This window comes from Electrophorus electricus, chromosome 4 (assembly GCF_013358815.1).
Source record: "Electrophorus electricus isolate fEleEle1 chromosome 4, fEleEle1.pri, whole genome shotgun sequence".
Classification (NCBI taxonomy): Eukaryota; Metazoa; Chordata; class Actinopteri; order Gymnotiformes; family Gymnotidae; genus Electrophorus; species Electrophorus electricus.
The window spans coordinates 5,241,477-5,266,360 of NC_049538.1; the positions used below are offsets into that span (position 1 = coordinate 5,241,477).

The 24,884-nt window shown below is 46.5% G+C and overlaps 2 protein-coding genes across 3 annotated transcripts in view; one reads left to right on the top strand and one right to left on the bottom strand.

Moving 5' to 3' along the window:
- The window catches only part of ppap2d (phosphatidic acid phosphatase type 2D), a 17,589-nt gene extending 3,345 nt beyond the window's left edge, over positions 1-14,244 (bottom strand). The window contains exons 1-4 of the mRNA XM_027025908.2: positions 13,542-14,244; positions 1,761-1,918; positions 1,279-1,562; positions 188-245 (exon numbers count right to left, since the gene is read on the bottom strand). Coding sequence (XP_026881709.2) covers positions 188-245; positions 1,279-1,562; positions 1,761-1,918; positions 13,542-13,743 — 702 coding nt within the window. The 5' untranslated portion in view covers positions 13,744-14,244. The remainder of the gene's footprint in view (positions 1-187; positions 246-1,278; positions 1,563-1,760; positions 1,919-13,541) is intronic.
- Positions 14,245-15,733: 1,489 nt separating this feature from the next.
- Positions 15,734-24,371, top strand: tnfsf18 (TNF superfamily member 18). Of its 2 annotated transcripts, XM_035524886.1 has the most exons (4): positions 15,734-18,969; positions 21,762-21,834; positions 21,955-22,002; positions 22,216-24,371. In XM_035524886.1, the coding sequence occupies exons 1-4, from the start codon at positions 18,808-18,810 to the stop codon at positions 22,293-22,295; spliced, it is 363 nt and encodes a 120-aa protein (XP_035380779.1). In that variant the 5' UTR covers positions 15,734-18,807; the 3' UTR covers positions 22,296-24,371. The 2 variants fall into 2 exon arrangements, with proteins under 2 accessions (XP_035380779.1, XP_035380778.1); XM_035524885.1 differs by having other exon boundaries at positions 21,955-24,371.
- Positions 24,372-24,884: the final 513 nt, after the last annotated feature.

The window sequence follows — 24,884 nt, forward strand, 5'->3', positions numbered from 1 at the left end:
CAGACATTTTTGGCAGTTCCCATATGGCAGGAATGGAAGTTCACAGCAGAAATCTTAGCACAGTGGACCCTGAAATCTCAGTCATTAAAGCTGTTTCATAATATCACTCCAGTAATGTGTGTGTGTGTGTGTGTGTGTGTGTGTGTGTGTGTGCGTGCATGTGAAAACCATCACTAGTAATACTCACAGCAAGGTAAAGCATTGTGTACATGGCGAAAGAAGCGTGGCCAGAGAAAAACGACTTCCTGTAAAAGAGGGGGGGGGGGGGGGGCTGTTACCACAGCAGTTCCACACCATTTGTGGTAAAACGTAACTTTTATGGTAAATCTCCCTGGCCTGTCGAGCTCATCCCACCTCTCGCCACCCTGAGACGCAGCCCTGCTGTTGAAGGAAGGACTCTGAGCTAGCGGAACACAGCATGTGTTTGTCATCAGCCATGTTTGCTGTCCAGACTGAACAACTGTTCTCTGTTTCTCATCCTGCCAGTGGTGAAGGAGAGGAACTGTAAAGCTCCCTCTCTCTCCTTCTGTTTCTTTCCCTATATCTTGCTCTTTCAGTTCTCAATTTCCTGATTATATGCTGTATTGGCATTACTGTGTATGTAGTACAAGATTGCCTTGGAAATGCAGTTGTGTGTAAATGTGTCAGACATTCCAGTGGTATGCAATCTATCTAGGCAAGAAGTGATCCTGTGACTCTGTCAGCAAGAGAATTCCTTGACACACTGTTCACAGCAAAGCCCCTCCCCGTAAATGCTGGAAGAAGTCAAAGGAAGAAGCCTGGAAGACCAGACCTGAAAGACCTGACCTTGAAGACCTGACCTTGAAGACATGACGTCGTAGACCTAACCTTGAAGACCTGACCTTGAAGACATGACGTAGTAGACCTAACCTTGAAGACCTGACGGGGAAGACCTGACCTTGAAGACATGACATGGAAGACCTGATGTGGAAGATCCTACTTGGAAGTCCTGACGTAGAAGACCTGACGCAGGAGTCCTGATTTGGAAGACCTGATCTGAAAGACCTGACCTAGAAGACCTGAACTGGGGTCTCCCTATGTGGAAGACCTGGCCATGTGACCACTTTTTGTGTAGGTGACTACTCTACATGCCCAGATAAAAAGCTTTAACACCAGTTTTCTGGAGAGCCTTAAACCTTTGCTCAGTACTGTAAAAAAACAAAAATCAAAAACATGTCTAGATGAACGTGTTTAGCTAGAATTATGATGATGATGATGAGGACGATGAGCTCTCTCTCGTGTGAAGGTGTAGTTTACCTGGCCTCCTCCTCCTCTTTTGGGGTGCTGCTGCAGATGACTTGATCGATGTACTTGCCCGGCGTGCAGCCTAGCGACGTGTACGTCACATTGCACACGGACAGGAAGTTGGGGCGCAAGCGGCCCACACTCAGCTTGGCCATGTTGGTCAGCGATTGGCCGATGCAGCAGCCGAACAGGAAGCTGCCCAGCTCCTTGTACAGGCAGGCCACGTAGAGGTTGCCCACGAAGGCGCGGGAGCGGGCACGACGCATCCGCACGCGGTAGCACTCGCCCAGGGCGATCTGCAATGGAGGGGGGGGGATCAGGACGACGGGACGGTGGGGACCCCCAAACATGAGAGTGGCGCCCATATTCTCCGGCTCTCCAAGAGCTCTTAAAATAAAGCCACGCAGCAGTGACGTACATTGGCTGGAGGAGATGTTCTCTGGAAGCACCTACCTGAGTGTTTGAACAGGCGTGTGTGTGTGTGTGTGTATTACCGCAAAGCCTGTGATGATGATTCCTCCGGCGATGAGCATGCTGTCGGGAATGGCCTCTGACTCTACATAGGGGTACGTGATGGTGGAATCCCCGCAGAAAAAGCCCCGGTAGTACGGCTTCACCGCCTTCAGCTCACATGCAAAGAATGGGATAGAGGCTAGTGAGAGGGAGAGAGAGAGAGAGAGAGAGGGAGAGAGAGGGAGAGAGAGGGAGAGAGGGAGAGACAGAGGCATACAGAGGAGAGGAGTTAGATGTCTGTCAGAAGTATGTGTGTGGTGGTTACTGTAATATGACACATGCTCCATCGGCAGAGTGAAGTGCAGTCAGAGTGTGTTAGGGGCTCCAGTTTGTCACTCCAGTGTGTGTGGGGGGAGATGAAGGCGGAAGGTTGGGATCTAACATTCCACATGTAACTCCAGTGGGGGATGGGGGTGTGGCGTGGTGGGGGGCAGAGCATGACAGTGCTGAAAGATTAGGGATCAAGGCAAGAAAGAGCCCCAAAGAAAAGATGGAGCCCTCCCGACAAACTCGAGGACAAGGAGCAGGATGAGAGAGAATTCCTCTAGGGGCCTCTCGGGAGGTCGCTGACCGCAGACTCGTTCGCCCGGACACCGCGGCGAGAGAGACGTCCCCGAGCGTTAATGGTGACGCAGCACTTGCTTTACGCTGCCACGCAGAGGGGAGATGTGGAAGGCTGCAGAGCTCCACGTCTCTGCAGTCACGTGTGCCGCGGAGCACTGAGACCACAGCCGCGTCTCTGCAGTCACGTGTGCCGCGGAGCACTGAGACCACAAGACCGAGCAGGCCATGCTGAACTTTGACCCTCATTCTCAGAGGAGTCTTCTGCCCTCTGTCCACCCCGACTCCTGACTTGGTCCCATGCCCTCTCTCCACGGAGAGTGACCTGCAGAGAGCTTGGGACTGATCATTAACCCCCCAACTCATCCTCTCATTCCAACCACTGGAAAACTGGAACCAGCCCAGGCGTGTGCACAGGCCCCAGCAAGGGAGGCTCACAGTGTACGTGACTGCAGAACACACACACACAAGCATGCACACAAGCTCACACACACTCTCTCTCATGCACAAATACACACACGGATGCAAAATGTGGATCAATACAGTAGAAAGTGCAAACCAGCTCACGCAGGGTTGCAACACTTCAGCATGTTAGCCAATGAACACGGGTGGTTTGTGACCATCGATTTTTGACACGGTTAACAGTTTTACACACACACACACACACACACACACACACACACACACACACACACACACATCTGCATGTTTGCTCCCATAGACTTCAGCACCAGTGCTTAAACAAACTTTTCAGGTCACGTTGTCCAGTGTCTCTGTGAATGAGAACTGTTCTTCCCAGAGAGTGAAGACCAAACACAGATAAATGCAAGCAGGCAGCATCGTACAGGATACCCTGCAGCTGGTGTGGTGTATAGACCACACGTGTGTGTCTGTGCATGCAAACACATAGATGTTAAAAATGTAAAAACGTAAAAAAAACATGAACACCCTCATTAGACATGCATTCCTGTCTCAGTCACACTGCACCCCACCGGAAAACGTCACACATTTCCACTGTTTGCGGTCTTGTTAGTGTGTGTGTTAATTTATGTTGGGGGCTCAGGTGGGGTTGTAGAAGGACACTGAGATTGCTTATCTGATCGTGATCATGTTGCCTTCTACAGTTACTGACTACACCCATCTGCCCTGGGCCACTGGTGATAATTCGCTTATTCGTGTCTCTTTAAATGAACAGAATTATGAAAACAAAATCAGAGAACCGACTCACCAATAACCAAAGACTAGTCAATAATTCAGACGTGCGCTTCAGGGCTGGGGCAAGCTCAGGCAAACCACTGATCCCGTCTCTACACCCCGAGCAGTCTAAACCTTATGGAACCTTCTCCTCTCATTGAAGAGACGCCTTAAAAAAAAGAGAACTTCTGAAGACAGCTTTATGAGTGATATTAAATTACCCCTACAGCTGCATGTACAGTAGTGAAATATCTGCTTGTTATGCATGCCAACTGTTGTTTGTAAAATAGACCAATAACCAGTGTCTGTGATTTTATCATTTGAAGAGCACCACCCGGTAAATAGCACCACTAGTTAAGTAGCACCACCAGCTAAGTAACACCACCAGGTTAATAGCACCACCAGATAAGTAGCACCACCCAGTAAATAACACCACTAGTTAAGTAGCACCACCAGGTTAATAGCACCACCCAGGAAGTAGCAGCACCCGGTAAACTGTACCACCAGGTAAGTAGCACCACCAGGTAAGTAGAACCACCAGGTACACACAGTTGGATGTAGCTCCAGCCACAGGTCCAGCAGCTTCCAGTGTGCACTGGCACGCCAGTAGAGCAACACCTACACAGGGCTTTTCCCATCTTTAGCTTCATATCAGTGTGCGTACACACACACACACACACACACACACACACACACACATCTGGGCCACACAGCAAAATCACCCACGACAAATGAATGTGCCTGCAATGTAAACAGGCAACAGGTGAAGCAGTTCTGTGTACTCGAATAATATAGTGAACATACACACACACACACACACACACACACACACACACACACACACACACACACACACATACATTCCTGTAATCCCTGCATGGTGGTCGTTGGCGCATGTGCTCTGCCCGAATCAACAGCTGGTGTGTGTCAGTCAGTAGTCGTCTGGGTGGGGTGTGCAGACACTCAGCACTGTCCCCTCAAGGACAAAGAGCCAAAACAAAAACAGTGTCTCCACACAGCCAGCCGTTATCCTAGAGGGCCCCGCCCACTTCACATTCATGTTAGTGCCAACTCTAAACAACTCACCTGGTTAATCACATGTGCCAGGATAGCGCTGAAACCCCTCAGGATTCAGGAGATAGCACCCCAAATACTGAAACCCCTCAGGATTCAGGAGATGGCACCCCAAATACTGAAACCCCTCAGGATTCAGGAGATAGCACCCCAAATACTGAAACCCCTCAGGATTCAGGAGATGGCACCCCAAATACTGAAACCCCTCAGGATTCAGGAGATGGCACCCCAAATACCGAAGCCCCTCAGGATTCAGGAGATGGCACCCCAAATACTGAAACCCCTCAGGATTCAGGAGATGGCACCCCAAATACCGAAGCCCCTCAGGATTCAGTAGATGGCACCCCAAATACTGAAGCCCCTCAGGATTCAGGAGATGGCACCCCAAATACCGAAACCCCTCAGGATTCAGGAGATGGCACTCCAAAGTGCCACACCAGAGATGAAGAATCAGCACTTCCAGGCGTTATTTAGCCTTTCAGCAGAGCCTCTATTTAGCGTTATGCAGCTGGAGTAACACTAGTCAGTGACAACGACCTTGACAGTATTTTTGGTTCGACTACTGAAAGCCACCATGCATGTCAGAATGACATTCATCAGGAGGGAACTGATACATGACACATGAAAGTGTGTGTGTGTGTGTGTGGGGGGGGGGGGGGGGGGGGTCATAACAGCATGGCTTTACTGGTAAACTGAGCTTGTCTAGGGGTCGACACTAATGCGTCTGCATCGTAACAGGATCTGGCTATGAGTCTCTGCCTGTCATTTATAGGCTGGGTCAAGTTGAAGATATTGACTGGACTGAATTCTACAAGCCAATCCATTAGTGTGTGTGTTGGGTGCGTGTGAGGGAGGGCAGGTGCATGTGTGTGTGAGGGAGTGTGAAGTCACAACAGATCAGATTAAAAGGTCATCAATAGGTACATGGAGCGCAGTTGCAATACACCGGGAAGGAAGAGGAAGGAAAAACGGGATCTGCTGACTCTCAGCTTGTGTGTGTGTGTGTGTGTGTGTGTGTGTGTGTGTGTGTGAGTGTGTGTGTGTGTGTGTGTGTGTGAGTGTGTGAGTGTGTGAGTGTGTGTGTGTGTGTGTGAGTGTGTGTGAGTGTGTGTGTGTGTGTGTATGTGTGAGTGTGTGTGTGTGTGTGTGAGTGTGAGTGTGTGTGTGTGTGTGTGTGTGAGTGTGTGAGTGTGTGTGTGTGTGTGAGTGTGAGTGTGTGTGTGTGTGAGTGTGTGTGTGTGTGTGAGTGTGTGTGAGTGTGTGTGTGTGTGTGTGTGTGTGTGTGTGTGTGTGTGTGTGTGTGTGCGCACCATGCTTCACAACATGGTCCCAACATCAGGAGAAATGTGTCACACAGCTGAGAACAGCTGTAGTACTCTGCCTGAGGAGAGAGAGAGGAGAGGAAGAGAAGAGAGGCCCAAGAACATGTTGAGTTGCACAACTTGTTAAGTTTGGGCCTGAGTTCAACTGTGGGTGGGGGGTGTACATGTCTCAGTCTGAAAGTTCTGTTTCTAATTTACACCACAGCCCTAAATGAGGTCATCGTGAATCACGGACAATGAAATAAGAGGAGGAGAGGAACAGTGAGAGGGAGGAAGAGAGAGAGAGAGAGAGAGGGAGAGAGAGAGAGAGTGCTGGCTATGAGGTCGCAGGGACAGCTTACCGTAAGCACTGTCAACAACCTGAGAATCCTTCTACAAGGGAGGCAAGGATGGGACAGACAGGGAGAGAGGGATGAGGAAAAAGAGAGAAAGAGAGCGAGCAGTAGGATCGGTGGCAGTTGTGGAATGTGAGAGTCGCACATTCGGGCTGCGCTGAAACCCACACACACACACACACACACACACACACACACACACACACAGCCGAACAAACTTTCAACAGCCAAAATACACTGTGAACTATATGCATCCTCACACACATGCAGTGCTGGAGGAGGGCACTAAGCAGAAACCTGTACACACACACACTCACACACTCACACATACACACACACACACACTCACACACACTCACACTCACACACTCACACACACACTCACACTCACACACACACACACACACACACACACTCACACACTCACACATACACACTCACACTCACACACACACACACTCACACACTCACACACACACTCACACACTCACACATACACACACACACACTCACACACACACACACACACACTCACACACTCACACACACACACACACACACACACACACACACACTCACACAGGCACTCACATGCACACACACAGGCACTCACATGCACATCTTATAAAAGAGACTTATCTGTTGTACATGTTGTTCAGTGTAGGTTTATGTGATGAGCATACAGCTCTCACACAAAGAACAGCTGCACCCAGGATAAAAACTCTTTTCTGTCTCTCTTCTGTTTTTTTTACATTTATTTCCCATTGAGTAAATTGTTATCTATGAGGAACTCATTAAAATAGGTGTGTTACAGTTACCACGGTCTATTGGGAACGGTGGTGTAAGTCAGCTCACAGGCCGTTAACGACGAGTGATCCTCTCTCAACCATACAAAGATGGGCTTTGTGCAAAAGTGCCCAGGTGTGCAAGAACTCTCTCTCTCCCTCACACACATATACACACACAGATGAATAGGCGTGGTATCGTTTGGCCCTGCAGCAGAGTTCCGGATCAGAGCGCCACCCTGGCTGCTAATAAATGACATTGTGTGTGTGCGAGGCGTGCGAAGCGTGCGAGGCGTGCAAGGTGTGTGATGGGGGGTGATATCTGTGCAGTGGTGCAAGTCCTCACCTCCTGAAGCGTGGAGGGTATTTTGCAGCTGGGTGTTCTGTTTAGTCTGCCCCGATTGGCTCACACACGCCAAAATCGCACCAAGAACAAAAAGAAAGAGCAGACGATCATCTCATCTCTTTCTCATCTCTGTTGGCATCTGGATTACAGAAGCTACACACACACACTCTCATATACACACACCTACACACTGAGTTACTACTGGGAAGAGGTTAGCATCAATGGTCAGGCATCACCAGCAGTATCTGCAGCCGCCAAGCCAAGGTTGGCTCCACACACACACGCACGTGCACACACACACGCATATACACACACACACATACCACACACACATATGTGCACATATGCATGCAAACACACACACACATTTGCACATACACACACACACATACACACACACACACACAGAGAGGGAGACACCCCAACACAGAGGAAACATTTCTTGGCACATTCCTCAGCCTTTGTGGAAACAAGAGAACATTGCCGACACTGTAAACATGCAAACAAAAGCACATGGCAGCAGAAGAGAGAGAGAGAGAGAGGGAGAGAGAGAGAGAGAGAGAGAGAGAGAGAGAGAGAGAGAGAAGCAGTTGTCAGGGCTGATCTCGTGGGAGATAACTGCAGGTGTTGAGGGCGCTCTGCAGTCACTCCTCCCTGATTGGTCTAATCCTCTAATTAGTCAGGACTGCTGGAGGAAGATACTCATCTCACCTCAGTGCACCCTGACAAATGCACAAGCTTGACCCCCAGGTCATGACCTGTGACCTTCGACCCCTCGTATCAATAGCATGCGACATGAATCCAGCACACACACACTCACACACATACACACATACACACAGACACACTTGCCTGGAGCAGAATCTTTGTTCAGACCCAATTAGACTAGCAGGCTCCAGCAGGCACCAACATCTTAGAGCCAGATCTGGATTGGGACTAAGGCTTGTGTGTGTGTGTGTGTGTGTGTGTGTGCGCGCGCAAATGAAAGCAAGTGAAAGCAAGGCACAAGTGAAAGTGTATGGTTAATCTTATAAGATTTTAAATGACTAGTTAAAAGAGGAACAACATATATGAACGTGATCGTAAGAAGTAAAAAACAACACAGGAACACCAGGGACACTAAACACAGACATGTATAGCGAGGGTTAAAGCTCACAATGTCACTACAGTGAGGTGATGATGTTCTGTCACCGCTGGCGTGCTCGGTGCAGCTTGTGAGTAGAAAACGCACAACGTAAACACCAAATAAATAAAAACCTGGCTAGCGTCAGTCTAGCCAAATGTTGATTCTGTTGCCTGATGCTGGTGTTGAGTGTAGCCCAGCGTGTGTGTGTGTATGTGTGTGTGTGTGTGTGTGTGGGGGGGGGGGGGGGGGGGGGGGGCGGGGGAGTAGGTGGAGCCTGGCATGCACATGTTCCCTCGCAGGCTGGGTGGTGCTGGCAGCTCCGACCTGCTGCGACGTGCTCGTGGTTCCCTCACTCGCCCCCTGCCCCCACCAAACCCCCGCCCCGCCCGGACCCGCCCGGACCCGCCCGGACCCGCCCCGCTTTTCACTGCCGAATGAATGGAGACAAACGCGCAGGCACAAAAGGTGGCCACGCGGGCCAGCACACAACACGCACCTCGGCCAGCTCTGCCAGGCCCTGTGCGGGGACACCTTCTGTCTGCAACGGCATTCCATGGTACAGAGAAGAAGAAAAGCAGAGGACAGGGAGCTGAGATAAGGGAATGAGTCCGGACACGCCTTTCAACCCATCTCTATTTCTTTTCTCTCACTTTCCCTCCCACTGTTTCTCTCTCCGTCTCTCTGATCAGTGGATTAGATGGAGGCCCTCCTCCCACAACCACTGCCCCCGTCCACCTCCCACCTCCACCCACTCTTTCTCCCCTATTCTCACCCCTTTCTCCCCTATTCTCACCCCTTTCTCCCCTATTCCCACCCATTCCTCACATTCTCATCCCCTTCTCTCTTCTCTTATTTTTGTCCGGTCTTCCTTTAGCTCCTTTTATACCCTCCCTCCCTCCCTCCTTCGCTCACTCGCTCCAGATCGTCTGTAGATGCCCCTTTGATGTCTCGCTGTTTTCCAGAGAATCTCACCCCATCCTGTACAAACCGTTCTGCATGACATGGATCCCCACCACGGGATCGTTTTGGCCTCACACCTTCATTCCTATATCAATGTGCAAGTAGTAGGCAAAAAAATTAGCAGTGTCCCCATCACATAAGGACATCAGCAGTGTCCCCAACACATAAGGACATCAGCAGTGTCCCCAACACATAAGGACATCAGCAGTGTCCCCAACACATAAGGACATCAGCAGTGTCCCCAACACATAAGGACATCAGCAGTGTCCCCATCACATAAGGACATCAGCAGTGTCCCCAACACATAAGGACATCAGCAGTGTCCCCAACACATAAGGACATCAGCAGTGTCCCCAACACATAAGGACATCAGCAGTGTCCCCATCACATAAGGACATCAGCAGTGTCCCCAACACATAAGGACATCAGCAGTGTCCCCAACACATAAGGACATCAGCAGTGTCCCCAACACATAAGGACATCAGCAGTGTCCCCATCACATAAGGACATCAGCAGTGTCCCCAACACATAAGGACATCAGCAGTGTCCCCAACACATAAGGACATCAGCAGTGTCCCCATCACATAAGGACATCAGCAGTGTCCCCAACACATAAGGACATCAGCAGTGTCCCCAACACATAAGGACATCAGCAGTGTCCCCATCACATAAGGACATCAGCAGTGTCCCCATTACATAAGGACATCAGCAGTGTCCCCAACACATAAGGACATCAGCAGTGTCCCCAACACATAAGGACATCAGCAGTGTCCCCAACACATAAGGACATCAGCAGTGTCCCCATCACATAAGGACATCAGCAGTGTCCCCAACACATAAGGACATCAGCAGTGTCCCCAACACATAAGGACATCAGCAGTGTCCCCAACACATAAGGACATCAGCAGTGTCCCCATCACATAAGGACATCAGCAGTGTCCCCATCACATAAGGACATCAGCAGTGTCCCCAACACATAAGGACATCAGCAGTGTCCCCAACACATAAGGACATCAGCAGTGTCCCCAACACATAAGGACATCAGCAGTGTCCTGGGGATCTGATTAATCAACTGGTAGGGAGGTCATCTGCTCTGGGTGCTTTCAGTTCATTTCAGGTCATGCAACTTGCTTCAGAATGTGCACATCTGCCTGGACTGGGGACTGGTCAGGACAGCTGTGTGTGTGTGTGTGTGTGTGTGTGTGTGTGTGTGTGTGTGTGTGTGAGACCACTGATCCCACTCCTATGTTTGACTAACTGTAGTACTTAGTAGTACTTATAGAGCTATTATGTATTTTGTACTTCGAGGCATCAGCATTGATCCCTGTGTTTCAGCAGTATTCTAGTTTATTGGTATCTTGGACTCTAACCTACTGTATTGGGATGTATTTTATGACTAAATGACGAAGCACTTTTGTAAGTCACTCTGGATAAGAGCATCTGATAAATGCCATAAATGTAAATGTGAATGTAAATGTGAATGTAAATGTGTGATTTTGAATATGACCGACTTTAATGAGGACCATGAGGAGGAAATAGTCCATCTTATCCAGATGTTACAAACTTCAGCATCTCACGACACATGCACACACACACACACACACACACACACACACACACACACACACACACACACACACACACACAGCAGGAGCATGCATGGCTGAGTGATCTTCTCGGCATGTCCGAAGGCCTCCACGAACAATCCAGCCTGTTGTGTCAGGCTGTCCTCCGTTGACCCATGACTGCATTCTCTCTCTCTCTCACACACACACACACACACACTCACACACACACACACACACACACACACACACACACACACACACACATCATGCATGCTCCCGAGATGCAGCCTCTTCACTTCTTTTCACTTCGGCCCTGGGCACATATTAAAGGGGCACATACACTATTCAAATCCTTTCGTGCAAGATGACAAGCAGAAAAGAGCAGGAGCCCATTACACTTCAGCCATCTTAGCTAGCAGCTACTGTCCCATCCTTATCTGAAAAAGGAAAAACATCCTATTATCCTGCAAAAAACAAACAAACAAGCCTTTTTGCTGCTACACAAGTTCTGAGACCGAGGTGTCTGTGACTGAGGTATCTGTGACTGAGGTATCTGAGACTGAGGTATCTGTGACAGGTATCTGAGACTGAGGTATCTGAGACTGAGGTATCTGTGACAGGTATCTGAGACTGAGGTATCTGAGACTGAGGTATCTAAGACTGAGATATCTGTGACTGAAGTATCTGAGACTGAGATATCTGAGACTGAGGTAGCTGAGACTGAGGTATCTGAGACTGAGGTATCTGTGACAGGTATCTGTGACTGAGGTATCTGAGACTGAGGTATCTAAGACTGAGATATCTGTGACTGAAGTAGGCAGGATGATCAGTATGTGGAGCAGATAGTAGGTGGAGTGGTCAGTAGATGTAGTGGTCACTAAGTGGAGTGGACAGTAGGTGTAATGATAAGTGCAGTGGACAGTAGGTAGAGTGATATGTAGGTGGAGTAGTCAGTAGGTGGACATTAGGTGCAGTGGTCCGTAGGTGGAGTGGTATGTGGGTGGAGTGGTACATCGGGGCAGTGTTATGCATGTGGAGTGGTCTGTGGGTGGAGTGGTCTGTAGGTGGAGTGGTCTGTGGGTGGGGTGGTCTGTGGGTGGGGTGAACAACACAGGGTAAAAGGAAGGCTTGCCAGTTCTAGAAGGACAATGTGTAATGTCCTCTGTCACCAGGCCATAACGCAGTACTAACTTTACTGAAGGATGGAGAGACCCAAACACACACACACACACACACACACACTTTCACTACTACTCTGGAACTACAATGTCCATCAAGAGTCCATGTTACTAACATTAGCAGAGTCTTCTGAAACGAGAGTGGGTGATGGACACAGATGTGCTGAGCTACTGAGTTGACAGGGGTATCGTGAAAAATGACTACTGCTCAGAAGTGTCTGGGAGGCAGAAAATCACCAGCGGCACTTCCTTTCAGAACTGTTGACAGACATTCATTGCTCACAAATGAGTGTATGTGAGCATGTGTCTGTGTGCATGTGTGTTTCTGTCTTTGCATGTGACTGCGTGTGTCTTTGTGTATGTGTTTGTGTGTATTTGTGTGTGTGTGTGTGTGTGTGTGTGTGTGTGTGTGTAGGCCAAATAGTCTAAGCACCAATTAAGCAGTCCAAGAGACAGAACTGTCTGCTGCCATTCGTGTTGTGAAGCTTGTGGAACTGTACAACCGACATTACAGACCTGTCAGTCTGCCTGGACAGGTTGGGTTGGACTTAGTAAAAAACACAAAAAACAATTTGGGCCGCATCAATTGATGTGATATACAGTCTGTTTACTATTTTTCCGGTTATATGATATTTAACCATTCATGTCAGGGTTTTTTTTATTTTGCTTTCAGTACTTAAAAAAATTGAAAAGGGTGGTACAAAGGGTGGGAATGGAAATCAAACTAGACGTATTCTCCTCTGAAACTTATCGGTTTACAAGTGCCACAAAAGTTGTGCAAAACAGCTCTGGCGTCTACAAAAGCTCCATGTTCCGCCACTTCTGTTCTGTCTTCTTTACCTCCTGGGAATCACTGTTGCCATGGACACCCAAGAATTCCCGGGAAAACTCTCGCTGCCAACTTGGTCCCCGAGTTGTGCGCCGCAGGCACATCACGTGAACGGAGTTATGAACTTCTTATTTTCCCTTGCAAAAAGGTATTATTCGCGGCACTAAAAGGGTCATTGTCTAACACCGTAACCCGCTAAAAATCAGTGAACATTTTATTTAAAAAAAAAAAGCTCCTCTAACAAATCTGGTTTGTCAAGAACTTCATGTCAATGCCATTATAGGCAGGTTACACGCTCGCTGCTATATCGTAAATAGACGTGTCTAATTCAGGCATGGCGCTAAACAGGAGACTCCCCCATATCACCTTCCCCGGTTGTGCAGCGTTAGCACTGATTTTGCTTTTTAAAGCACGCTGCATCTCCCCCCCACCCCCCACCCCGTTCAATCAGATCAAAATTTGTTAAAAACTAGCTTATTCTCACCAACGAAGAGGCACACAATGTCCAAGCCGACCAGCATCTTTCGGTTGGAGTAGTACGCCGCCTCCACGGGCTCCTCACGGCCGAGGACGTGTTTGCCGTTTTCCCGCATTCCCTCCCGGGCTCCCCCGTAGTCCGATAAGCGCTGCTGGAGTTCGGAGTCCGGATGACCCGTGGGCGTGCTGGCCGAATCCACTTTTTGCATTATTTCGATGTGAACGCTTTGGCATATATCTGAAAGACGCTCTTCTTCTTCCTGACGCACCCCGGCACACACATGGGACTTATCTTCAACAGGTAACTTTAATAAAGTCGGTCAAATTTAATCACGTTGAGCGCGACGTTCTGCCTCGCTCATGCTGTGAACACCGCACCTAAACCAGCCGCGACCGAAAAGATTAATAAACGACCGTGCGCCTCCAAATTCTAAGTCTGAGTTTGGGGTTGTTTTTGCCTGCACTTAGACGGCTTGGCCAGTCCTGCCATTCCGACGCGTTAACCGTCGGCACGCTCGACACGCTCCGCTAACCGTCGACACGCTCCGCTAAGTTAGTTAAGGAAAAACACACTCCTCCAAAGGTCCTCCGTCACTGAACACGCATGGTGTGTGTGAGCCGTCGGAGTTGCCCCGCTCCATGCGTGTTTTTCCCCTCTCTCCAAGCGCCAGGAAACTTTCCTGACGTGTTTTGATCTGGAAGCATTGTTATTCCCCCGCCCCTCTCCCGTTCCCTCTCGCGGTTGCCCCCATCCGTTCTTCCCCGGATTCCACAGCGCCAACGGCAATTTCTTACTCCTCATTAGTTACACGGTATTAAACGAATAAGTCATTTTGAAAAGTTTGAATCAGATTGTAAATGAGGCTAAACTAGTCTGGCCTGAAGTACATAATAATAATAATAATAATAATAATAATAATAATAATAATAATAATAATAATATTGTTGTTGTTGTTATTATTATTATTATTATTATTAGTAGTAGTAGTAGTAGTAGTAGTAGTAGTAGTATTCAAAACGCTTTATCTTCCAGTGCTTATTCTGATGCAGTTTTAAAATAGGCTTATTTAAAAGTAAACTCGGCGGTAACTGGCGGTGGCATTTTTAAAACCGATTACGTTAATACAATAGATTGATATATCACCCTGTGCTGTGCAGTGGTTTATTGTTATTAGTTACCTGTCTAAAAAGGTTCTGCCAGCCGCATTAATCCCTGACGGCGAAATTGGTTTTGATCTTATTCTCGTCATTTTACATTACGACCTGTAGATGGCGCCATTGAAACACATCTTAGCAGTCTGGAAAACAGACGTGTCCACCGCTGTCACAGATGGATGAGTGAAAGGTCGGTCATCCTAAACAGACTTATTATATAGTTATTCATTTCAGTGTATGTTATTTAGTACCTGTTGTGAATTATCCAGTAAAATGTTAAAGCTAAGGTAAAAGGTTTGTGGATATGAATCTTCTCAGTCCTGAGATGTCACGGTACAGGCTTCAGACGTTTCAATGCTAAGAGTAACTTTCCATGCTAAAATATACAAACAGAAATATAAAAACAATAGTCCTAACATAAAAAAACCATGATTATCTCCCACTGCTGACTCATACATCATTTACTCCAGCTCTAGCAGAGTAAAAGACTCTATATATAGTTGCTCAAGACTCATCATCGAGTGGAACATGTCCAAATTGGACCCTCTCTACCTCAAACCTGAACTGTTTTCCAACATCGTCATCCACCTTTACATTCACCTTCAACCAGATTTCCACGTCACGCGTAAAACCTACGACGACTGTCAGACAACTAATATGCCCATGTCATTTTAGACCATCAGAGACAGTAGTGGGTGTTTGGGCTGTTCACTCACCACAATACCTCATAGCACTCTAATATTAGCCCATATAGTAGGATCAGGTCATGAGTGGGTACGTCTACACACACACACACACACACACACGTGTGTGCAGACCTAAGACAGCTGGCTTCACCCATACCTCCACCCTGACAGATGCTGGCCTAGGAAATCCCCAGGTGTGCAGTGTGCTGTGAAGTCCCCAGTTAAACACCTGTACTCTATGAAGCTGGAGCCACAGTGCTAAACATAGCCTGAAGGCTCGTCACGTCAGTCAATGTCCGAGCAGATCGATGTACAGATGTGTGAAACAGCGGAAAACGTGGGGGTGGGGGGGCAGAGCAGAAATTACATGTCGGTACCAATGGCCTTTCCATCTCATAGATAAAACTTTCCCACCTCAGGCTTTATTCTTACAAACTGTAGTTTTCTCTCTGACCCACTAACGTCTGTGTATGCGCCTTCAGTCTTCTGCCTGTATGGATGTTTATGGGTTAATTGTAGTTGTTCATTGTTATGCTGTATCTTTTTCCCCATCTCTTCCCAGACCACACACCTCTCTGATCTCTTCACTGGTTTTATGGGTGGTGTCAACATTTTCTGAGTTTGGGGGAAAAATAGACTGTGATATGGTTGTTTTACTTGTAGGAAGAAGTGGTGTTGTGATAGAGAAAGTGAGAGCGTGAGGAAGAGAGAAAGAGAGTGTGAAAGAGAGAGAGAGAGAGACAGAGAGAGAATTAGTTACTGCTACAGAAAAGAACATTCTGAAATTGTTAGCTAGTTGTGTATGTTGGTAACTAATATTTAAGGTCAGAATTAGGTTTGGTAATTGTTATTATCTTACATATATGTAGTTACACATTCATATATGCCATATGTATAATCCCACCTCTTTATATAAAAGAAAGTGTGTGTGTGTGTGTGTGTGTGTGTGTTCAGAGTTGGTTTCACATGAGGTCCTAGGTGTAGTTGGGTGTGATTAAAAAGCCATGGTCCAGAAACCCTAAGCGGCCCTGAAGCCTGTGACAACCTTGACAACAGAGATTTTGCTTTCTTCTCTATTTAGTTAGCACACGTAATCCACACATGCTGTGTCCACGCTGGTGTAACAGCGAGTGGAAAACAGGATTACATCATTCCTGACATCACTATTGCCAGTTTGGGCGAAGAGACCAACTTGAATTTAACTTCTCTCCCCATCTGTCTAAGCAGTGACTGACAAATTCCCTCCTGCAGAGAGAAGGTACAAAGGTCAGCGTCTTGTACAGTGCATGCGGGATTTTTTTTAAAAATGGTGCGCTTGCGGTGCTAGTGAATGGTTTAGCAATGTTGCCAAATCGGAGACAAAAATCCCCAGTCAACCAAGATCTGGGTGAGATATACACATGAACACACACAGTTTATTCATATACAGATACACATATACACAGCATATGAAAAAACTGTCAAAAGACACAATAAAACATGGACAGAGACAGATGACAGAGACATTCGGTAAAACACGTAAAGCACAGAGTGGATAGTCAGGCACAGACTAGGATTGAGGAAGGTCATGGACTAGGGAAAATAAGGATGTTTTAAAGTTAGGATTCAATCTGGAGAGAAGTGGATTACTGGACATGAGAAGTGAGAGTTCCAGGGGCGATCGGAGGAGCTGTGAAGGTTGAATGCAGGAACAGTGAGGGTCCTGGAAGAAGACCCCTAAGATTCTGGGGAATGGGTATAACATGCTGGTGAGACCAGGTGGGAGCGAGAAGGTGGACAACAAAGTTCTGAACTGTCTGAAGCCTGTGAAGGTCAGGAGAGAGCTGCAGGAGTCCAGGCGGTTGGACAGGACAGCACAGATGTGAGAGTCCGAAGTGGATGGTTGGGATTTGAGCAATGTAGCACGGGTAAAAGAAAAATGAAACAACAGAGTAGACATGGGTGTCAAATGAGGGCGTTGGGTCGAGGCTAATGCCCAGATTTCAAACCGGGGGGGGGACGGCACTCAGTGAAGTGTGAGGGAAGCATTCTCTGGTGTTTTCTAGTCAAAAGATGTGAATGATCAATTGTAATTGTGCTTGTAAATGCTATACTGTAGTAATATGGTTAAAACATTGACCACTGAATGAACAAAGTTATATTTATATAGCATTTTTCCAGGAACCTAAGGTCACTTTACAGTTAACACACACACAGCTTTTACATCCAGACACGCATCAGTGAGAAGCGGCAATTGTGTCCAAAGCCTCAGGCTCCCAAGGGTCTGAACGATGTGCAGAGAGGGAGAGAGGAAAAAACCCAGCGCACCTTCCACTACTAGACATGCAGACACACACACACCAGGACAATATTAGGATAGCCAGCTGATCTAACCTCCAAGGCTTTTGGACTGTGGCAGGAAACTGGAGACCCCCAAAGAAAACCCACATAGACAAGGGGAAAATGTTGAAACTACACCCCGGTAGGGACGCAAACATGAGATGCTCGCGATCAGAGGCAAACTTGCTAACCACCAAGCCACCATGCTGACTGTCATGTACTTAAAATGATTTTTTCAGATTTTGAAATAATTTGTCAGATTTTGAACCGTAAAGCACGCCAGTTCGGATTAGATGAAGCAGATGGGGTGGCTAAACATGTGGGAGGTGTACGTTCCAGTAAAGGTCAGACATGTCCAGCACTCACTGGGAGACACCTCCCACTAGTCCCTTGCCTTTATTGGACGCTAAAGAGAAAGACAAAAAGTAGATTGACAAAAAAACGAGAAGTCAGGGGCAGATTGAGGCGAGGTGAGACGCAGCGTCAGCGCTGACCGCGGTTTTGGAGCTGAGGTCTGCGGAGTGGTGAAGATTTTTTTGAGTAACTGTTTTGATGCGATGCGTTTCCGCCACGGCAGGACCTGGGTACGCTCGCGCCTCTCTTCCTCTGTCTAGCGAGAGGGCCCGTCCCTCTGCGCAAGGGGGCGGCGTTTCTCTGCCTCTCTTGCACTTTTCTGGTTCTGCCTCTCCCTCCGTCTTTCTACGCGCAGTTCGCTCATATGGTCTCAGGGGACATACACCACCGCTCTCCTCCTGGACACCTGTAGAGACAGCCACAGTCGTAACGAACGTTTGCTCCTGCCTGCTCGCCCTCGCGCACGCAAAAAAACCAACTGCACAGGAAGCAAAACTCAGGCTGAGGTTTCTTAGCCGCCAGAACCCCAAGACTAGGAAAGGAATTATACTCTCACTCACTCTCTCTTTCTCTCTCTCTCTCTCTCTCTCTCTCTCTCTCTCTCTCTCTCGTTTTGGTTCTGGCCTGTCTTTGCCTCCACCCACCTGCGTCTCATTGGCATCTCGCCGCTGACTCATCTGGCCTTGTCTCCTGACGCATCGTGTCGCCTCGCCGTCGCCCTTACCGGTAACGGAGCGCCGGCACCTCTCCAGCCGTGCTATGGAGGGACAGGTGTGCTACAACCAGGACGGATGTGGTGCTCGGGTGGCACAGCTGAGGAGGCTGGTTTGGGTGCTGCTGGCATGGGCCTCGCTCCTCACCGCGGCCCTGGTGGTCTCCATCTCTCTTCAGTTCTTCTACCCCAGAGCTTTCAGCCTCACGGTATGGTTTACTTCTGCTCCTCTGCTCGACAGCGACGGGTGAATTATCCGAAGCGCAAAACAGCACGAGCTTTAAGCTTGCGTACTGAAATCAGGCGATATCAGGGATGTTATATGAACAGGGGTTCGGGGTTTACTGGCTGCTGTTCTCTGTTCACCGGGGCGTTATAAAAATCCCACAGTGAAACGGGCGCTTCAGTGTTCACTGTCTGGATACACTGGCCTCAGGTGAATATGGCAGCTGTTTCAGAGACTGGTCACGAATCAGGTGCCAAATGTCACTTCTAGTTTAATGCGCCTTAACCACAGTTATCGTCCACATGTTAATAATGGATAAAGGTCAGACGACCATGTTGAGAGGTCATACAGGGTCATACAGGCTTATTGGGTCATACAGGTCCAGTCGTGTCACCGAGGGTAAAGGTTACAGCACCTGTGGATAAGATAGCAAGGATGACGGACATAGGGGGCACACAGATGACATCATGACGACGTCCATGCCGTGTTTGGAAGGTTCACAGATGACTCATAATATTTTAACACAGTAAAGCTGAACCAAACTTTTTTTTGTGGTTTTAGTGTTTGGTTTCATATGGTTTCAGTAGCCAGAATCCATGGTGAGATGCATCTGTACATGCCCTAACCTGTTCAGAAAGTCTATAACCCTGACCTTATATGGTGGTTTATCACTGTTTATTACCAGGGTACTCAGTCATGGTACAGTGTTTTTGAGTCTAAAGGAGAATAATTTAATACATTTAAAGTGTTGTAAAGGTTTTTTTTCTCCTGCCATCTATAGTAGTTTTATTCTGTAGTAACACCCATGCGAATTCTTTTTTCTGACGTTTGAAAATGAAACAAGTGAACCTCTGAAACCATGGATTCTCAAGTCATTTTCACGTTGGCAAAAAAAAAAAAAAAGACACCCCTGGCGCTAAGAGATTTGGGTAGTCGGACTCAGCACGGGTTTACCGGATTACCTGTTGACCCCTAACATCTCATGTCACCATTTATTGTTTAACCTCACGTTAAATTGATGGCAGATTCCATGTCCAGCTGTTCAGTGGTAATCAGCTCCTCCGACCCTATCCTTAGCTGCTTTCTGTAGGCTCAGACAACACCAGCACGTCAAAGCCACACTGCGACGGCACGTCTCCGGCACACTGGTCCAGAATCCTCTGTGCAGGGTTTAGCTGGGCTGGGGCGAGTGGGGGGCTGAGGGGGTGTCATTATGGTGGATTATTGTCTATCTCTGATTTCCTGTGTTTGGTACCAGCTGCCCAAGCAGGAACGGCATGTCAGAACCTGTGTCTAATGAGAGGGGCATCACATGTGGAATGTATAAGGTAGTCATTTTCAGATCAAACAACCACCGAGAGGAGAGACAAGACTATTCTGCTATGAGTCAGAGCTTCTGTTTGATCTTCTGTGCATGATGGGCACAGGCATTGAGAGTCGGATGCACGTTACTCCATAGCCACTTCTCATTGGACAGAGTGTGCGCGTTACTCCACAGCCACGTCGCATTGGACAGAGTGTGCGCGTTACTCCACAGCCACTTTTCATTGGACAGAGTGTGCGTGTTACTCCACAGCCACTTCTCATTGGACAGAGTGTGCGCGTTACTCCACAGCCACTTCGCATTGGACAGAGTGTGCGCGTTACTCCACAGCCACTTTTCATTGGACAGAGTGTGCGTGTTACTCCACAGCCACTTCTCATTGGACAGAGTGCGCGCGTTACTCCACAGCTATTATTTTATTATTAATCTTATTATTCTACTCTTTATTCTACTCCGCATTGGATAGTGTGTATTCTATACACCGCTTCTCATTGTATAGCGTGTATTCTATACACCACCTCTCATTGGATAGTGTGTATTCTTTCCTCCAATTCTCATTGGATAGGGTGTATTCTTTACACCACCTCTCATTGGATAGCATGTATTCTTTCCTCCAATTCTCATTGGATAGGGTGTATTCTTTACACCACCTCTTATTGGATAGCATGTATTCTTTCCTCCAATTCTCATTGGATAGGGTGTGTTCTTACTCTAATTCTCATTGGATAGGGTGTGTTCTTACTCCAATTCTCTTTACATGACAATGACTGCAGGGATGACTTGGTCAGTACGTAAATAAAATCAATACGATAACATTAGCTGTAGATGGACAGATTATAACAATATATACAATACTATACATTATAGTATATGATGTATAACAGACTGGAGGCAGCAGTCGCCTGGACATGTGGACATTACCCCCTTAACAGACAGAAGGGCACCATGATCGTTTCCAGAGATATATTAGCCAAGATGGCACCACAGCACTGAAATACTACCGAGTTCTAATAATCAAACACACTTCTCAGACATGTAGCAGTAACTGGCATCAAACAAACCTTTCCCCACCATACAAAAGAAACAAGGTGGAAAATAAAGAAGAATTTTGTTGGATTCCAACTACTGATGTTAACTGCTCCTATGTCTGATGTTAACTGCTCCTATGTCTGATGTTAACTGCTCCTATGTTTGACTAACTGTAGTACTTATTGTTTATTACACTGATTGTTATCTGTTATAGAGCTCTTATGTATTTTGTACTTCTAGGAATCAGCATTGATCCCTGTATTTCTGCAGTATTCTAGTTTATTGGTATCTTGGACTCTAGCCCACTCTACTGGGATGTATTTTATGACTAAATGACGAAGCACTTTTGTAAGTCGCTCTGGATAAGAGCATCTGATAAATGCTGCAAATATGAATGTGAATGTGACTCATTGTTTCTACAGGAACCAGCCAGTGGCCCTGTTCTCAGTCCCGCCCCACTGAAGAGAACTAGCCTGCACCTGTTCGACTACAGCAGTAAGACAGAGCGCTTGGCAGCTCTCACTCACATCTCCTTTACCACAAGTGTGTGTGTTCATTGCGTGTGCACATGTTTGGGCTTCAGGTGTGTAATTCTACTGTTATCTTTGTTTCAAGGCTGGGATAACAACAGCGGTATGCTGGTGTGGCAGAAATTTCCAGAAGGTAACATCACACAGCACATTGAAGTGGAACATGATGGAAATTATTTCCTTTATCTACAGTTGACACTGCAGTCCACAAATACAGGGGTGAACTATTTGATTGAAGTGAAAAGGGTTCTTGAAGGCGACCAGCATGACGTAATCTTGAAACGTCATATCAATAAATCGGAAAATTCTACTGGCCTTATGGGTAAAGGACTGCTTTTGTCGGCAGGCACAAATGTGCATGTCACCTGCAAGCCTGCAACTCAATTTTCCAAGCAAGATACGTACCTGGGCATGATCAAACTCTGATGACGTGATACATACCTGGGTACGGCTCCGATGATGTCTTCCACGCCTGCTGCCTTCCCAGATGTGACATTATTGGAGTAAAACCGAGGGTGGAGGGAGCTTGGGAACACCCTGCATTCCTGATGGGAAATCTGAGCTCAGCTTCCTAGCTTTCTCTTCAGCGTCCGCCCTGTGGCCTGCAGACCCACACTGTCTAGGACAGCAGGGTCACAGGAGATGTTTTATTTGTTAATCATTCTCTTCCCTCCTGAGTCAGTAAAGACAGGACGACGCCAACTGAAGTCACCTTACGCCAAACGACGGAAAACATTCCGGCCATTCCGTCTGCCGAGGCTTATGTGAGCAACCAGAGCAACAGATAAATTCAAGCACACACTGGTTTGTGCTAACGGCTTTGATAAAATTGTAGTGAAAAAATGCACACAAACTGGCAATGTGCAATGAAGGGAGCGTCTCTTTAAACCTTAGCTGACCCAGGAGTCTTTTCTGTGGCCTTCTTTTCAAGGGTGCTCTTCCCATGTTCCTGTCCCCATCCCCCAAAGAGGAGACCGAAGCATATGTTTCATAGTGCACTTTGCTTTATCATGGGCACTGCCGCCTGAGCTCTTCAATGAGCTGGTGGGAATGGTCTGGTCCTACCTCAGAACTCAACAAGTCTGTCATTGCTCTGAGTGTCAGGACTGAAACCAGATAACGTCCTGTCTAGGCTGACTGCGAGGAATGAGAGTTATTTCTCAGTGTACGAGTGCTGCAATTCCCTTGGATTCTGCTAAATTTATCCAGGAGTTATAATCCAGAATGCCATTCAAAACTAGTTTGCAAAATTAGGTAAAAGGGTAGTCGTCCCTGTGACCAGCTCATGTGGGAGATACCCTGGATTGTTTGTGTTTATTTCTTGTGTTTGTCGTACTGATTGTAGTTTGCATATAATGCGAATGTTGCCTCTGCTCTCACACTTAAGTCTCACGTTGGTCTATAAATAAAACAATATTACATAAGTGAAAAAGACCAAATTTTTAGATAGGCTTAGAAGGACATGTGAGTATGAAACATCTGGCTCTAATTCTTGTATATATCTATTTTCTTTAAGTTTAACTTATTTCTCTGATTTATTTATAGAAATACTTGTATTAATTGTAAACAACACAACAGTTGATATGAATGTATTGTTATTAAAAGCACTGACTAAAGTTACTCATGAATTCATTGCACATTACATACGTACAGTGATGTGTATAGTGAGACTGAAACATCAAAAGGTTAAAATCGTAATATTACATATGACATTTTGACTTCACAGTACTAGCTCCCATCACAGTAGGAGTGTGTGGATTGTTTAATTTGTCGAAAAGTGTCTTAAACTGTGGGACATATCATTCCTATAATACTGTCCATATCAGACTCAAATGACAATGCCTGTCATGTGACAGCTTACACGGTGGCCTACAACGGTGTGTGAAATGAGACTTTAGAAACCACTACAGACAAAACTCTTTTTTGAGCAATGGAACATTATCACAGGTTGGCAGATTTAAAAATCTTATCACATTTGTTTATTTTTTAAACCTTTGTTGTCAATTAATGTAATTCTCCCCTTTACATTGAAAGTTCTGTAAATAACATACAATTTATGTTATACTGTTTAATCAAAGTGTTATCAGTATGAACCACAACTCAGGTTAGTTTTATTCTTATCTGTTTATTTCAGATGTCAGGGTTGTGTTGCTGTTGTTTTGATTTGTTTTTTACTTAATAGAGTAAATCTTTGCTTTTGTGGTCTGCTTTTTAAAACCATATGGGGACTTTTAAAATATTTAGGTACTTTATGCAATATTGTGCTTTTATTCTTGAAAAGACTTCCTGCTTTTTAACTCCACAATGAGCTACTGAATGGAATTTCACAGCATTGTTTACACTTGGTGACAGTGTAAACATTGCACTTCTAATCTTAAAATATATTAAGTGAAATGTTCCTATGACTCGACTTCTCTTGGAACCTCTGAAGGAACTTGTATGAATAAAACGCTTTTTATAAATGACCTTTTCAATTAGAATATGGACTGTATCACATTCTCAAAGTTGCACAAAGCTAATAAAAAAGTTTCCACTTTTCTCTTTGGTTGCTCGTGTTTTAAATGTATTCCTCTGTTTAAGGAAAACATTTCTCTGTGTTAAATATTTAAACAAATTCACAACACCTTGCTTGTGAATAGGTGTTTTGACCCTGAAGACTTTCAGCCTGTATAAATGAGTGTTAATTAAATAGTTAAGTAAAACAATGTCAAACAAAAGCACTTTTTAAACAGTGATACATGTGTTGTCTCATGGTTTAAATGATGAGTAATATTCACAGACCCACAAGTGATGAGTAATATTCACATACCCAACCATCAGAAAATCTGAGTCAGCTGTGGGCATCACACAACAGACAAAAGAACAAACATTTGATATTAAGCCACTATTAAGCCAAGTTTTAATTGAATACACTTACGTAGAAGCTCTAGCTGTTTGTGGCCCCCAGTAACAGCTTTTTTTCCCCTATTGCTACCTCCCTCCAGCCCAAACAATTCGATCTGGCAGATTGCAGCT

Coding starts and splice junctions, on each gene's coding strand:
- tnfsf18 (XM_035524885.1), top strand. CDS start 18,808: ATGGAGGGACAGGTGTGCTACAACCAGGACGGATGTGGTGCTCGGGTG. Junction 18,970..21,761: donor CCAGAGCTTTCAGCCTCACG/GTATGGTTTACT, acceptor TTGTTTCTACAG/GAACCAGCCAGTGGCCCTGT. Junction 21,835..21,954: donor GCACCTGTTCGACTACAGCA/GTAAGACAGAGC, acceptor CTTTGTTTCAAG/GCTGGGATAACAACAGCGGT.